This window comes from Perognathus longimembris, chromosome 10 (genome assembly GCF_023159225.1).
Source record: "Perognathus longimembris pacificus isolate PPM17 chromosome 10, ASM2315922v1, whole genome shotgun sequence".
NCBI classification, from domain to species: Eukaryota; Metazoa; Chordata; class Mammalia; order Rodentia; family Heteromyidae; genus Perognathus; species Perognathus longimembris.
In genome coordinates, this window is record NC_063170.1 from 48711175 (window position 1) to 48727694 (window position 16520).

The 16520-nt window shown below is 41.3% G+C and overlaps 1 protein-coding gene across 5 annotated transcripts in view; it reads left to right on the forward strand.

The window, feature by feature from the left end:
- The window catches only part of Pxk (PX domain containing serine/threonine kinase like), an 82238-nt gene that overhangs the window by 47306 nt on the left and 18412 nt on the right, over positions 1–16520 (forward strand). For all 5 annotated transcript variants that reach the window (XM_048356036.1, XM_048356035.1, XM_048356038.1 and 2 more), the window contains 9 exons: positions 4593–4670; positions 5351–5424; positions 5970–6044; positions 7758–7862; positions 8367–8468; positions 10278–10439; positions 10843–10960; positions 12128–12206; positions 15098–15146. In XM_048356036.1, the coding sequence (XP_048211993.1) occupies positions 4593–4670; positions 5351–5424; positions 5970–6044; positions 7758–7862; positions 8367–8468; positions 10278–10439; positions 10843–10960; positions 12128–12206; positions 15098–15146 (842 nt within the window). The remainder of the gene's footprint in view (positions 1–4592; positions 4671–5350; positions 5425–5969; positions 6045–7757; positions 7863–8366; positions 8469–10277; positions 10440–10842; positions 10961–12127; positions 12207–15097; positions 15147–16520) is intronic.

A 16520-nucleotide genomic window follows, 5' to 3' on the forward strand; every position in this document is an offset into this window, starting at 1 on the left:
GCTGGGAATATGGCCTAGTGGTAGAGCACTTACCTCGTATACATGAAGCCCTGAGTTCAGTTCCTCAGCACCACATATATACGAAAAGGCCGGAAGTGGCGCTGTGGCTCAAATGGTAGAGTGCTAGCCTTGAGCAAAAAGAAGGCAGGGACAGTGCTCAGGCTCTGAGTCCAAGCCCCAGGACTGGCAAAAAAAATACTGTACCTGTGCTCAGGCTAAATTTGAATGAACTATGCTTGATGAACTTGGTGCTTGAAATTAAACTTTTTATTTGGGGGGAGAAAAAGAGTGTCTTTTGAGAGTGCCAACCTGGTCCCCAGGGGATGGGTCATTTGGAGCTCCCAGGCCTTCAGCATCTGCCACCAGAGACCCCAGCATGGAATTGCTGCTCTGCCTCAGGTAAAAGGGACCAGAAGGTAAATTAGGCCTTTTGTCCTCTGGGAGGGAGTTGTCCGATGCTCATTTAATTGAACTCTACTTGAGGGGTCATCTATTGAACAAGGAAAACTGGTGTACTGTATTCATCCTTCCTTCCTTCCTTCCTTCCTTGCCAGTCCTGGAGCTTGAACTTAGCGCTTGGGCCCTGTCCTTGAGCTTTTGTGCACAAGTCTAGTGCTCTACCACTTGAGCCACAGTTCCACTTCAGGCTCCTTTGGTAGTTAATTGGAGATAAGAATCTCACAGACTTTCCTGCCTGAATTAGTTTTGAACACAATCCTCCAGTTTCAGCCTCCTGAGCAGCTAGGTTTACAAGCGTGAGCCACTGGCACCTGGTCTGGCACCCAGCTTGTATTTATCTAATAAGCCACTTCTGTTACTTAAAAGCCACTCTGCAGGTAGCCTTATTCTCACCCCCAAACTACATCTCTGCATCTGTTCAGAGTAAGGGGGTTTCATGTCACATGATAGTCATTTGAACCAGGAGGCAGGAGGCCTTGTTGTTGTCCTGGGTTTGTTTTTTAGCAGCACCTTCCCTAGGTGCCCTAGGGATCCTGAACCCTGAACTATGAAACAAGGGTCTGGGAAGGAGAGGAAAGGAGCAGGGATCATTGAAATTCCTTTCTAGTCCTAAAACCCCAGGAATCCTTCAACTAGTAGGATAAAAGAGGGAGGGTTATGGGTGGGGATTGTAGTTAAAACAAAAGCAGGATGTTTGGGGGGTGGGGGGGCTTGAAGCCTCTGCAACACCAGACAAAGTCTGGAGAGCTGGACCCCAGCCTCAGTGCGGAAGGAGTCAGTGTTTGTCCTCACAGTCACCCAGGGGGCTGCTATCTATAAGTTCAAAGAGACTGTATACAGTGGGGGGCACCTGGTATTTCTGAGCTTCTTAGGAAACAAAGGGTGGATTCGGGCATGGCTCTCCCCTTCCTGCCTGGCTTTGTCTCCAGCATGCATTGAGCACATGCTATAGCTTTCTCCACATGTCCATCATGCTAGAGAGGGCAGATGCCTGCCTTTTCATGGCTTCATGCTCTGATGAGAGGTTCCACACCCAATGTTGAATCCTTGTCAAATATGGTTTAAGTACCTACTATATGCCAGCTGCTGTGTATACAAGGAGAAAGGAAGAGCCTCTTCTCCACCTACCCACAAGCATTGAAGCATGGAGATTGACAGGCCATGGCTCAATAAACACAGGCCAGCACTCTGGTGAAGGGGGAGGGTGGGATGAGGGCTGGAAAGTACAAGTAGTCCAGACCAGGAGACAGGAGAGGCCCTCCCAGCAGAGGTGAGACCTATACTGTGATGTAATGAGAGAGCCCAGGCTAGTCAGAGAGACAGGGGCTAGTGAGAGACAGGGGCCAGTGCTCCAGGCAGAGCAGCCCGAGGGAGAAAGAAGTATTTCAAAATGGCACTAGGCTTTACCCAGTTGAAGAGGTATCCTTCCAGCCAGTTTACAGCTGAGTGGAAGATAGTCATCCTAACACTCTGGTAATTCCATGAGAGAGGGACAATAGAACACTTAGGGGTCTGCAAAGAAGGAGAGTGTCCTGGCCAAGGGACCAGGGAGTTTGGGCTGAAGTTGGAGGATTGGATGGGCCAAATGAGAAATGCTGAGAGACTGGGGCAGGCCAGTCCTTAGAGGCCATGCGAGGCAAATCTCAGAGTGTGAGTCATCCCACATTGGGGAGATCAAGTCAGAAAGTTGCATTTAAGCCAGAGATAGGTGGAAAAATAGGGTTAGCTTGGTGTTGGTTTAGTAAGCAATTGGGAAGCCAGGAAAGGTAGAGCTATAGATGTTTGGTTGTAACATATTGTTTGAATCTGAGAAAGGAGGACATTTAATATCGAAAGCCTGGTAACCATGTGCTTTATTTGTCATTAAATCATAATTCAGTGAAAGAAAATTCCTTTTCTCCAAAATCTGTTTCCCAGTCCTCAATTTATCAATTACAAATCTCTCCAGTTGTCTGTGTTCTCTTCTCATTTTCTATTCCTAAAAAGATGTCTGTAGTATAGGAAAAATACTATTGTTAAATGATTTTTAGGAAGTTATAAATATGAATCACTGTTACTTTTTTTTTTTTTTGGCCAGTCCTGGGGCTTGAACTCAGGGCCTGAGCACTGTCCCTGGCTTCTTTTTGCTCAAGGCTAGGACTCTACCATTTGAGCCCCAGCACCACTTCTGGCTTTTTCTATATATGTGGTGCTGAGGAATTGAACCCAGGGCTTCCTGTATACGAGGCAAGCACTGTACCACTAGGCCACTAGGCCATGTTCCCAGCTCCTCACTATTACTTTTGAACAACTTTTCTTTGGATTCTCTTGAAATGACATTCTATGACATTGTTCATGATCCTTCTCAAAACTGGTGTGATCTTCACTTAAAGCAATTTCCTCTTGAATTTGTTTATTTTGAAATTGTTTTGGAAATACTGAAATATTTCATATCAACATTCATTGTAGAGGAAGTCAGAGTTCCCCATGTTAATAAAAATGTATGTTCTTCTGCTATACCCAGTCCTTCCAAATGGTAGTTATAACAAATATAAATGGAGCCCGTTTTGTATTTACTAATCACACATTTTCTTCTGACACTTTACATCTGACTCAGTAAACAGATAGATAGTAAATTGTTTTCTTCCCCTCCCTTTTTTTTTGGCCAGTCCTGGGGCTTGGACTCAGGGCCTGAGCAATGACCCTGGCTTCTTTTTGCTCAAGGCTAGCACTCTGCCACTTGAGCCACAGCGCCACTTCTGGCCATTTTCTGTACATGTGGTGCTGGGGAATTGAACCCAGGGCCTCATGTATATGAGGCAAGCACTCTTGCCACTAAGCCATATCCCCAGCCCCTCCCCTAATTTTTTTTACTCATATTGTTTTGTAAAATAAATCAAAATAATGTTGTTTGGCAGGCTCTTAGCATGGTAGTTTGAGGAAGTCATTTTGAAAGAATGGAGAGAATTGCTGCTGAATTCCTCACACTTCCCCGGTCTCCTTGAAACTTAACATTGGGCAGAGGTGAAGTTCCACAATGCTTTGGAAGATTGCTCTTTGCTTTCAAGAATCTGGAGGGGCTTCATTTGTTTTTTATATTGAGAGGAAATAACTCACAGATATTAGTTTTTGTAGGAAATGTAAAAAGCACAGTTATTCTAATACTTATTAGTACAGTGTACTTTAAAGATCTTCCTCTTCTCATTGTGTTCTTAAAAGGGGGAAATATTCTTATGATAAATGAATACCAAAAAGGTGGCTTTCTTTTTTCCAGTAAACAGGCACTCATTGACTTCCCACAATACAACCATGCAGTTGCTGAACATAGATATTTTTCTAAAACACTGTCTTTTATTTCCAGCATATACTTAAGGCTAATCACTTCTTTGTGGTGAAAGCTGTAATCCCATGAGGAATGAAGATGGGATAAATATCACTTGGAGCATGCTGTTCCAGTCTGACCTTAGAGTACATTTTGAGTCCTGGGCTTGGATTTTGGTCTGATGTGTTGAATTCTTGGCTTAGAAATAGGTAAACTAGGCTATTCAGTTTATATATTTTAGATTCTTCAGTCTAAAAATATTTTTCACATTAAGAACTATATTTTCGTTCTTCAATATTTTAATGTTAAATGGCTTTAGTTTTACATAAAGTTGCAGTGATTTTAATGATCTTTTTTGTAATTAAGCCTTGTCTTTCTTTCATTTTTTTTCCTGTGGTGTTCCTGAAATTTGAACTCAGGGTCTCAGGCTTATTACAGGTAACTCTACTGACAAGCCAGCCTTGTAATTAACTTTTTTTTGAAAGTTCATAGCCAGGTGCTAGTGGTTTATGCTTGTAATCTTAGCTACTCAGGAGGCTGAAATCTGAGGATTTTTGTTTGAAGCCAGTCCAGGCAGGAAATGTCTGTGAGACTCTTATCTCCAATTAATCACGAAAAACTCAGGGACAATGCTCAGGCTCTGAGTGCAAGCCCCAGGACTGGCTTGTACATGTATACACACACACACACACACACACACACACACATACACACACACACACACACACCCATAGTCATAAATTGCATGGATTTCATTTGCAAGAATAATATCTGGACCATATGACCTTTTCCTAATATGTCTGACTAATGAATTTCTTTAATGCTTTTGCAGAGATTGCCTTACAACATGTTTCCATGTTTTTCCGGTCAGAACCAAAGTGGGAGGTGGTAGAACCACTGAAAGACATAGGTAAGAGGGGCTGGGGATATGGCCTAGTGGCAAGAGTGCTTACCTCGTATACACAAGGCTCTGGGTTCAATTCCCCAGCACCACATATACAGAAAATGGCCAGAAGGGGCGCTGTGGCTCAAGTGGCAGAGTACTAGCCTTGAGCAAAGAGAAGCCAGGGACAGTGCTCAGGCCCTGAGTCCAAGGCCCAGGACTGGCAAAATAAATAAATAAATAAATAAAATAAAAACACATAGGTAAGAAACTAGCATGCTCTATCTGTTAAAAGATGGGTCCCAGAACCAGATTCTTAGTCATATCTGCTGATATGTAATCCCAAGAAAGCTCTTAAATTCTGGGAATTTCTATTTCATTTTGCTTCCCTACTACTGGAGGAACATTGTCCTTAGCTTTTACTATTTAATGAATTTTGGTTAACAACTCATCAGAAAATAGGATGATTATATCAGAACTAACATTTCTTCTTCTTTTTTTCTCAATAAATTTCAGTTGAAGTACTGTTTTCCTAATATGTCCATGAAGTGATTTTTTCATTTTTTAACACAGCCTTTCCATGTGAAGATTATCAAGTAGTTTTACTAATTATTATCTATCTGTGGCTAATATTGCTGAACTTAATTTTGGTAACAACTCAGTTGTAAAAATATGCAGCTATAAACATATTTCTGCTTTCATGGTAGGCTGGAGGATAAGGAAGAAATATTTTTTGATGAAGATTAAAAATCAGCCAAAGGAACGGCTAGTGTTAAGCTGGGTAAGCTCATTCTTTTGCTCCAGTTTTATTTCAGGAGATTTAGGTCAGTTTATGAAAGTGGATTTGACAAGAGAATTACAAAATTGTCTTGTGCTATTAAGAGATGATATAATGGCTTTCTCAGTCCATCAGCAAAGGAGAGTCATTCTAAGTTATGTTGCTATGCATTTGGTTGTGTAGATTTAATTATACTTAGCTAACATTTGGGAAGAAGTAGGAGCTGAAAAGAGATCTCTGACATCTCTTTAGGGCTGTCAGTTTTAGAACTTGCTTCTAGAGAAAAGAGTTGGGCTTTGTTTCTCTTACTTTGGGAATTCTAGTCATACATTTCGGTCAGTGGAATTAGATGAGGTCACAGTCCAGTCCTGATATTTAGATGTCTTATATACTGCCTCTCCAGAAAGACCTTGACAGAGCAAGACTTAGTTTAGTGTGGTTGTTATCTTTTTGCAGTTATATATTTGGACAAATGTAATTAAAGGGGAAACTTATGAGTTTTTCTTTTGATGAATAAAGGCAGTATCCTGATATTTCTGTGTTTTCAGGCTGATCTTGGTCCAGACAAGTACTTGTCAGATAGAGATTTTCAGTGTCTAATCAAACTTCTGCCTTCCTGTTTGGTGAGTACAAATCCTTCTGTTATTCCCAGTGCTGGCCACAGAATCACAGTGTTTTCTTGAGGGTAAACATGGGTAGAGGAGCTGGATATATCCTGTAGGTGCAAGAGAATGGAAAGATTCAGTTGATTTCAGATTGAAACTCTACAGGGCTACTGCCATAGATCAGAAACCATTAAAAATGGCAGTCATGACATCTATACAGCAAATGAAATGTGGTAATTAAGCAAATATCAGAATAAGAAGGCAGCTCCTTCTCAGAGCCTCTTGTTCTTAGTGAGCATGTTTCTATCAGTGGAACTCAAAGATTTATTTCTAGCCTGAGAAGACAGAACTGCTAAGGATTAGGCAAGTTAGGTGGAAGAAAAGCAAAATAGCTGTTTTGCTGTCATCATTACTGTTTTCACAGGCTAACTAGGAAAGCATGCATTATTTATGTTAATTCCCAGTTCTAATCCACAGCCTAAATTGGAAAGAGTGACAGTGACATATTTCAAAATAGGTGTACAAAATTTTCAGCAAAGATAAATGGACTGCAAGGATATAGGACCCTGGAATGAATCATCCAGGGACTGAGCACAATTACATTGACTTGGGTTGGCAAATTCAATTTTAAAGATAAAATGTCTTGTTAAGATATCAAAAAAAACTTTAAAGGATATATATCCAAGAAAAATACTGTCATCTTGAGTTTGTATGATACAAGTTGCCAATACCCACATTTAAATTTCTTTTAGTGAATGTGCTTTTTAAAAATGAAATAGTGATTATACCTACATGTTAATTGTAGAAAAATCAGGAAATACAGATCAAAAATAATAAAACTCACTTGTAATCCTAACTAGAAATAGGAACTCAAATTTTTAGTTGTTACTTTCTTATAAATGTACCCTTCCATCTCCCAACACACACACAAGGCTTGAACTCAGAGCTTACACTCTGTCTTGCTCTATTTTCCCCATGGATTTTTTGCTCACAGCTAACATACTACTATTTGAACCACACCTCCAGTCTAGCTTTTTCTGCTGGTTGATAGGAGATGGAGTCTTGTGGACTTTTCTACTTAAGCTGGATTTGAATTATAATCCTCAGATATTGGCCTCCTGCATACTTAGGATTATAGATGTGAGTCACCAGTGCTAAGCTTTTTAGTAATCATTTGAAAAAATATATTATTTCAAGAGCTTTTTTTCCCCATTCCTGTGAGGTTATATGAGAACTTTTCTTTCAGTCAGTAAATAATTTGCTGTTTCTACCCTACTTGGTTGACATCAGTGTCCCTATCTGTGGAGGACATTGTGACTTGTCATATTACAGACTTCTGTAGAGGGGGAGGAAGGCTTGTCATTGCTGCTCTGGAAAAGGGCTGAGATGCAAAAGATGTTTCCTGGCTGTTGTGCTCCCTGTGTTGGTACCTAGACAGCAGTATAGAATACCAGTCAAAGCTGTGAGCAAAGACACATTTATCCTGGTCTCCCATGTGGCTGGCTGTTCAGAGTTGGCTGTATCCTTACCCAAACCATTATTCCAAAACCATTCTTTTCCTACAGTGTGCCCCCACTTTGAGAATGCATACCCCAAAGCAGATGCCTTTGTGTGTAGAACTTGCCTTGTCATTTAACCACTTCCTTCTGTCATTAGACTTTTGGGATTCTGAGCCTAAAACAGTCTAGATGCTGATGCAAATTAATACAAATTTCTCTCTTGTTTTGACAGCACCCTTACATCTATCGGGTTACTTTTGCTACAGCTAATGAATCCTCAGCGTTGCTAATTAGGATGTTTAATGAGAAAGGAACATTGAAGGATCTGATCTACAAGGTATTTATGATACAAGTTATGAACATGAAATTCTCAAATTCCTTTAGAACTTGTTGACATGTGATACATAAGGTTCCATAAAGCTAAGGCCCAGTAGGTTTTATTTTAATGTTTTCTGCTTGGAAAGACTATCCAGTTTGTTTGAAAATGATTCCTTTCTCCACACAAGGGAACATTTAATGAATATATCCATTACATTACAGGCTGCTCTCTTGAGTTAGCTATAAGTTTGTCTTGAACGTAAGGCAGTCCTGAAGAATTCTAACAGTTTTGAGCACTTGGGGACTGCTAACGTCAGACCCGGCTCATCCTCCCTGGGGATACAGAAGGGACAGAACCCAAGTGAGCTGCTTTCTGTCAACTACAGACTGTGACATAGTAAAAACCCACATCTCTTGTTTCTGTGAAGCATTGCTTTTTCAGGAAGTTCAGGGGCAGGTATTAGCTCCCTGCCGCTTTCTTATGTATTCTTTTGTTGTTGTTGTTATTCTGTTCTTTCCAAAGTCAAAACCAAAGGACCCATTCCTAAAGAAGTATTGCAACCCTAAAAAGATTCAGGGCCTCGAACTCCAGCAGATAAAAACATACGGACGACAAATATTAGAAGTAAGTAATTTTTAAGTTACACTGCCCACAGCCACATATTTCTAAGGGTAAAGACCTCAAAATTACTAACAGCATCTAATTACTTGTAAATTGATAGTATTATCATATTTTACCCCAACAAAACAATGTTAGAGATGAAGGTGGCAGTAATTTAGATCTTAAACATCCCAAAACCTTTAGCTAATGGAATTTTGTGTCTATTTTTTTTTTTTTTTTTTGCCAGTCCAGAGGCTTGGACTCAGGGCTGAACACTGTCCCTGGCTTCTTTTTGCTCAAGGCTAGCACTCTGCCACTTGAGCCACAGTGCCAGTTCTGGCCGTTTTCTGTACATGTGGTGCTGGGGAATTGAACCCAGGGCTTCATGTATACGAAGCAAACACTCTTGCCACTGGACCATATTCCCAGCCCCTTGTGTCTAATTTTTAAGAACTTTACTACTTGGATGCCAACTTCTGTATTATCTTTGGTTGATCTCTATCTCTGTGCATATATATGTATATATATACATACATACATACATATATACATACATACATACATACATACATATCTGTCTTAGAGAAGTATAATCAGCAATGAAAGCCTTTCTCATTGGGGCTGGAGGTGTAGCTCAATGCTAAGAGTATATGTTTCGTGTACATGAGACCTTGGATTTGATTCCCAGCACCAAGAAAGAAAGAGAAAGAGAAAGTCATTCTACACTGTCTTCTAAATCATATTCTCTAGGCTTCTTGAATTTATGCATAAAAATCTTAACCTTGCCATGCACTGGTGGCTCATGTCTAATCCTAGCTACTCAGGAGCCTGAGATATGAGGATTGTGGTTCAATCATAGCTAAGGCAGGAAAGTCTGGGACTTTTAACCATCAAAAAGCTGGAAGTAGAGCTGTGCTCAAGTGGTAGAACACTCACTAGCATTGCACAAAAAAGCTCAGAGACAGCACCTAGGCCCTGAGTTCAAGTCCTAGGACCAGTTACCCCACCCACCCCCTAAAAAAATCCTTAGTCTTCAGCATAACCACCCTCATGTTATTTATCTCTAACTATATATTATCCACATTTACTACTAATAGGTTTTGTATAAGGTAAAGAAATTTTAAAGTAGCAACTTGAAAGAGAAGCTGTGATAGTTTCTTCTCTTTCTGGAAGTCACTGGATCACCTTAGGCACACCATTGCCTGTAACTATTCTAACACTGGGCTTTGCAGGCTGTATTAAGTCATCTCTGTTTCTGGGTAAGCTACTGTTTACTTAAATGGCAGTTGAAAAGTTTGCTTCTTTTTGTGATAGCGTGTTGTATGTTTCCATTAATAAACAACTGAATATGTTTGGAGCTGAGATTAGACTAGAAATGTTTTCAACTCAATGCCCTTACCTGAGGAACTGGCAGAAGCACTGATCTGATACCTTTACTTGTCAAAGAGAATCGAGAGACCTGACCTATAGGGATCACATCGAAGGCTCTGTAGAGCCTTTTGGCATCAGAGCTGTTCTCTCAGAGCTGCTTCTATATTCTTTATCAAAGAAGAAGCTTGGTATTACATCTGACAGTCTCACAGCCTTTTCCAAAGGAAGTGACAGAGTGACAATTTTTTTATCAGCTGTCTCCTCAGCAATGAGCTTGATTTTTGTTTTTAAATATATCAACTTTTTTTAAACCTTAGAATTGGACCTCCTCCATGATGAGCACAAAATTTACCACCAAACTATATACCCAGCCAAAAAATTGTTAAAAACAACCAAGTTCAATGTACCTTTATATTGGAATGAGTTATGGGGGAAATGTAACCTGTGCATATTTGTAAATAGGTCCTGAAGTTTCTCCATGACAAGGGATTCCCCTATGGACATCTTCATGCTTCTAATGTGATGTTAGATGGGGATACTTGCCGGCTACTAGACCTTGAGAATTCCTTATTGGGCCTTCCTTCCTACTACCGATCCTACTTCACACAATTCAGGAAAATTAATGTAAGTTGTTCAAGTAATGAGGCAGTAGACTCATTTTATATGTAAATTATCCACATGGCAGGACCCATGATCTGCCCATGCCCACGTGTGCTAAGCAGTGAAGGGTACAATTGGGGCAGGCATTTCTCATTGACTCCATTTCTCCCGTAAGTCTTTGCTGGATCTTCAGGAGGCTAAGATAAAATAGTGGGTGGGACAAGGAAGGGAATAGAATCATTGATTAGAAAACAGTAAAGGGTAGGATCACAAACATTGTGAACTTTCGTAAAAAAAACATTTTGGAGTTGTGTTGGGCGTGGAGCTACTCCTGGACTTTGTTTGTCAATGAAAGCCATGAGTAAGAATGGTGGGGATCACAAAAACAAACTGCAGAACACATAGCACTGTTCTCTTTCTTCTCCAGACACTAGAAAGTGTGGATGTCCACTGCTTTGGCCACTTACTGTATGAAATGACATATGGGCGACCCCCAGACTCCGTGCCTGTGGATTCCTTTCCTCCTGCACCATCCACGACAGTGGGTCAGTACGGGTTTAGTAGGATCTTCTGGGCCCTCCTTCCAGAGTCCAGGAACCAGGGTCAAAGAAAGAACCAGAAGTTGACATCTTTCAGAGTCAGAAATACACTTCAGTGGAAGTTCAGATGGCTTGTCCATTGTTGAACTGTGTGAAACTGGGGCAACTTTTTGCAAAATGCATTATAATTCTGGAGGTAGGAAGATATAAAGAGAAATGTGGCCCACATTAATCTTAAGTAGAAGCAGAAGGCAGGTCCAGGCAATTTGTAACCAGTGTTAAAGACCTGGCAGGTGTCAGGAGTCCCACCAAAGTTGAAGTGGGATTTGAAAAGGATACCAGAGCCATGGTTAGAAGTCTGGTACATAAGAACCCAACAGGCTCAGCCAGGTGTGCAGACTTTCAAATGGCATCTAGCAGCTCTCCAGTGTTGTTTTGTGGTGCTGAGGAAAGCCAGGGACTAAGTGAGAAGCACCTTAGGGATAGAGAGGCATAGGAACCAGTACAGACTCCAGAGAGGCCCATCCTTAGCCAGCACAGGACTTGCCATTGGGACCAAGGGAGGAGGGCAGGGTAGCTATGTACCATTTTGCTTGGAATATCTTGAAGTCAACATTCCACGAAGTGTCACTGTGTCAAATGAGGCATGCAGTTCAGAAAACCCAGACTCAGCTTTATGCAGAGTTTGAGGAGCTGAAATTGCACATTGACCTGTGGGTCAAAGAATCTAGCTGCACTTGTTTTTGTCACCCAAGGTGTCAGACAGTAAGTTATCAACAGCTAGCATTTTGTGTGCTAGCTTAAATTTAAAGCAGGCAATCAACAAAATGTCTTTCAGGTTCAGAATTTTTGTCTGTAGTTAGTGATAACTCCTCTGTTAAGAGAACACTTTTGTGAATGGTGTCTTAAATCCTTCCTCCAATTACCTTTGAAATTACTCAGCTTCCTGTCACCACATGGTTTCTGAGGCATTTCTTTTGAGTTGTTGGTAACACCAGTGTGCCAACATCCCCCCCTGCCCCCATGTTTGCCATCTGTCTGTGTGTGAAGAGTTTTGACACTGTCCTGATCAGCCTGCAGACAGTTGTTGCAAAGCGGTGTCATACTTTTCATCACCAAGTGAATCTTCCAGTGTGTTCTGTGGAACTAAAATGTGTATCTGTTCATTTCAAGTGGCCGTGTTGGAGTCTACGCTGTCTTGTGAAGCCTGTAAAAATGGCATGCCTACCGTCTCCCGGCTCTTACAGATGCCGTAAGTCAATCATATGCATTGGTCTTAGTCTTGAAAACTGCTGAATGTGGATCGCTGTGCCCCAGGGCCCGGTGCCATAGTGAAGATGCAGTGTATAAGTGACCTATTCACTGATGGCCACTTGCAGCATGATGCCATGACCCTGTCTGTGGAACCTCTACTCTGAGTCTGATTCTTTTCCTAGAACACCAGTGCTCTTTTCCTGTCTGTCTCTCCTCTTGTCAACATTGTGTGAGTGTGTGTGTGTGTGTGTGCGTGTGTACATGTGGCACTCCCACCTTAGCAAGCATGAAAGGAAGGAGGGTTCTCTCTGGTGCTTGTCCTTGTTGGCCCTGCTCTAGCTGCCACTTGGAAAGTTCACAGGTCTCAGGGCTTTGGTGGCTCTGCCCTTGAGGACGAAGACTCAGTTTATTTCCGGGCTCTCATTCCTTTCTTTGTTCATTTCCTCCCTGGATAATGTTTATTAAACCTCTAGTATGTACCAAGCCTTTTGCTAGTAGCTTTGCACTGTCAAGACATTCTCCTCTCAACAACTAAGATAAGATAGGGTGCATTGGGGCCTTACCTTTTGTGGAGAGGCACTGAGAGCTTGAGGAGTCAGACAGACCTGTGAGTGGATCCTAGCATCCCCACTACCTGGGAGACCTTGGGCAAGTTTCCTAACCTTTGGGAGTAGTTTCCAGGATCTGGAACTTTGTCTGCCCCAGCTTGCTGTGTAACAGATACAATCAGGAAACAGAAACAGCTGCAAGCAAGGTATAGAGCAGCTTGAAGTCAGGATGGAGGTAACTTGGTAACTCCAGGTTCCTTATCCATTCTTGCCTCAAGTGTTCATTTATTTATTTTGCCAGCCCTGGGGCTTGAGCTCAGGGCTTGAGTACTGTCCCTGGCTTCTTTTCACTCAAGGCTAGCAACTCTACCTCTTGAGCCACAGAGCCCACTTCAGCTTTTTCTGTGTATGTGGTACTGAGGAATCAAACCGAGGGCTTCATGCATGCTAGGCAAGCACTCTACCACTAAGCCACATTCCCAGCCCCACCTCAAGTCTTTAGAGAGGGCCTGCTGTAGGTCTTGTGCTACTCAGCACCCAGGGAAGACTAATGAACAAAAGAAGCTAATAGCCCAGGCCCTGTAGACATATATGATATAATAATATTCCACGGACACTAGAACATATGTCTCCAAACTAACAACCATTAGTAACAATGAACATATGGATCCAGTTGGGAAACCAAGAATGTCTACACAGACTTTTGAAACAAAATGCATTTGTACAATCTATGTACAGAATAGTTGAGTTGAGTTCATAGTTTTATTCCCTTCTCCAAAGCTCTTTCATTTTTTTTGGTTCATCTTCCAGTTCTAATGTAAATCCAAATACTTTTTTTCTTTACTTAGATCTTTCTTTAAGTCTTTCTGTGGGCTTTTAGCCTTATGAACAGTCCTGGGAGAGGTGTAGTCTGTGCTCAATTAAAATGTTTTATCTGGAAGTAAATAATCTCTGGCCAGGACTCTAGGGGAAAGGAGAGTTTGTCATTTCTGAATTTCTTGTCTTTATCAAAGTAAAGAATAGTTCCATATGGCTCAAATGGGAGAGTACTAGCCTTGAGCAAAAAAACTCGGAACAGTGCCCAAGCCCTTAGTTCATATCTTAGGACCAGAACCAAAAGAAAGCAAGCTAAGGGACCTAGTAGTACCTGTGCAACACACACGCATACAAATAAATTAGCATCACAATAGGAAGTGAGCCACTTTTAAGGAGGACCCTGTAGTTTATAGTTCTTAATCTAACCCTTTTCTTTTGCAAAAAAGAAAGCCCTACATGTTCCAAGCCACCATGGGCACAGACTACACAGTGAATTGGGTCCACTCTGCCGGTCTTTGAGTTTCAGAGTGAGTCCAGCCATCATCTTACTCCTGAGTTGTTTGGAAGTGGTTCTGTTTTTTGTTTTTTAGTCTTTTTTTGTACATTTGGCTGCAGTACCTTTGGTGGTAGGATATACTATAATGTTGATCATCTCAACTTCTGTATTTATTTATTTATTACTAGACCTCAACCACAATCTTCTTTTCTCCCTTCCCACCTCTCTTTGCCTGTAGGATATTCGGTATTGTAGTCATGCACTTTGTATTAGTATATTAGAAATCTACAAAATCTGTTTTGTACTTTTTTATATGGTTGGATAATTACAATAAAAATTTTACTAGGGTATTGAGTAAATTTAGTCTTATTAGAAAAAAAAAAAAAAGTAAAGACTAGTGTACAGGGAAGGGGAGCTGTGGCTCAGGTGGTAGAGCGCTAATCTTGAGTGAAAGTGCCCAGACCCGAGTTAAAGCCCCACAACTGACAGAAAAAAAAGGAATAGTACACCGCCACAGACACTATTTAAGCAATCATTCTAACTAAAGCAGTTTGGAGTTCCTCATGTTACTGTTTGTAATGACATATGTTTGGAGAAAGAACTGATACACTCTAGAAGCTACTGTTTCTGAAAATGAAGCATGATGAGCACTTGGAAGAAATTTTTCTCTTATATTCTAATCAGGACTATTGTTTTCCATTTACTTGAGCATTTTTACTTTAGAGTTCTAGAATAAATTTTATTCTCTTGTGAGGCAAAAAAGAGAGAGAGAGAGAACAATTATTTGGTTTAAAAATATCTACCGCAATATTTTTGCAAATTGGTATTTTCAATATTATAGTGCCCCATAGTGGGGAAATAACCCCTCGCACTCAGCTTGCCCAGTCCTTTGGTAGCACCTTGGTGGGATAGGTGGGAGCTTTACTGGCAGACACGGAGTGGTGGGTATATGGTGGGAAAAGGGAGGCCTCAGTGGTTAGTAGTTTCTCAGTCTGATTGGCCCATGTGTTTTGTTTCTTTTCTTCACAGATTATTCAGTGATGTTTTACTAAGGACTTCAGAAAAGCCACAGTTTAAGGTAGGGCAAAAAAAATACCTTTTTTTGTGTGACATTGAGTCGGCTTAACTATTTTAGTTAAAAATAAATGAATAAAACAGTAGTGAAAATTTGGAAACGATTTATTCTATAATCAGGGCTAAAATGTTTAAAATATTTAAAAATTATTTCTCATAAAAGTAAAGCATATAAAGACATGGTTGTAATGGGAGATTGCTGTGATTTAAGCTAAGGTTAATAAAAATAGGATATCAAATACTGTATGTCCACCACAAGTTTGTGTCAGGAGAAAAGTCTGGAAGGAAGCCCCATGGGGAGCAATGGTATTATGTCGTGGGAAGAACATGGGCTTTGTTACTGAAAAGCCAAGAGTGATGCCTTGCTTCGCTGTTCATTATCTACAGCAGAGCTTGTTAACCATGGCATTTGACATTTGGGGCCACATACTGTTTTGCTCTGCACTGCAGGGTGTGATGTAGCAGCCCTGGCCTTTCATTGTCCCTCCTCCCTTCCCCGCTGGGGCCTGGAAAATGCCTCTGTACATTCCAGGACAGTGGAGAGCCACCTTGAGCAAAAACTTTGTTTTTGAGTCCCCACTTACTGTATGCAAAATAGTTTTGTGCCCAATAACAGCAGTCTGTTGTTAATGGTCAGACGATCAAATCGTCTTCATGAGCTCCCGACTCCAGGCTACTCACCACTGTGAAGTCAGTTCTGACTGAATGGTGGAGTGAAAGGTAGATCTCTCTTCACGCTGAAATCTAGATGATGAAAAGGCAGAAAACCACAAACCAAAGAAGAAACAAAGGTGGAGTGGGCTGAGAGGCGTGTACAGGTAGGTGAGAAGCACTGTCATCTGTCCTATTCGCCAGTTACTGGGGCTCTGGCAATCACTGCGTCTTTGGATCTGAAGTAGAGGAAGTTTTAAAAATGTATTTCTTCACTGAAACTTCTTAGGAAATGTGTTCATTTAGCCTTGTGCTCCCCAAGACTTGACATTCCAGTGCTGGGGCTTCAGGGCTTAGTATTTAACCTGGCTCTTCCCCTAAGCCAGAGGGGAAAACATTAACTTCTTATATGTACACTGACTCTCTGGGAAGGCACACAGGGCACTAGTGACATTGGTTACCTCCATAAAGAGGAATGAGGCAGGAGACTTTCTATTGTGTATATTTCTTTTTCTTTTTATACTTTGTGTGGTGCTGGGAGGTGAATTCATGGACTCACATTTGTTAGACTGGTGCTGTACCACTTGAACATGCCTCAGCCTTGCTTCACCCCCCCACCCCGCAACCAGGGTCTTGAGTTTATGTCCAGGCTGGTATGGACTAGGAGTCTCTTGTGTGCCCTTCCCACATAGGTAGGATCACAGTCACATACCATCATACCATCTCC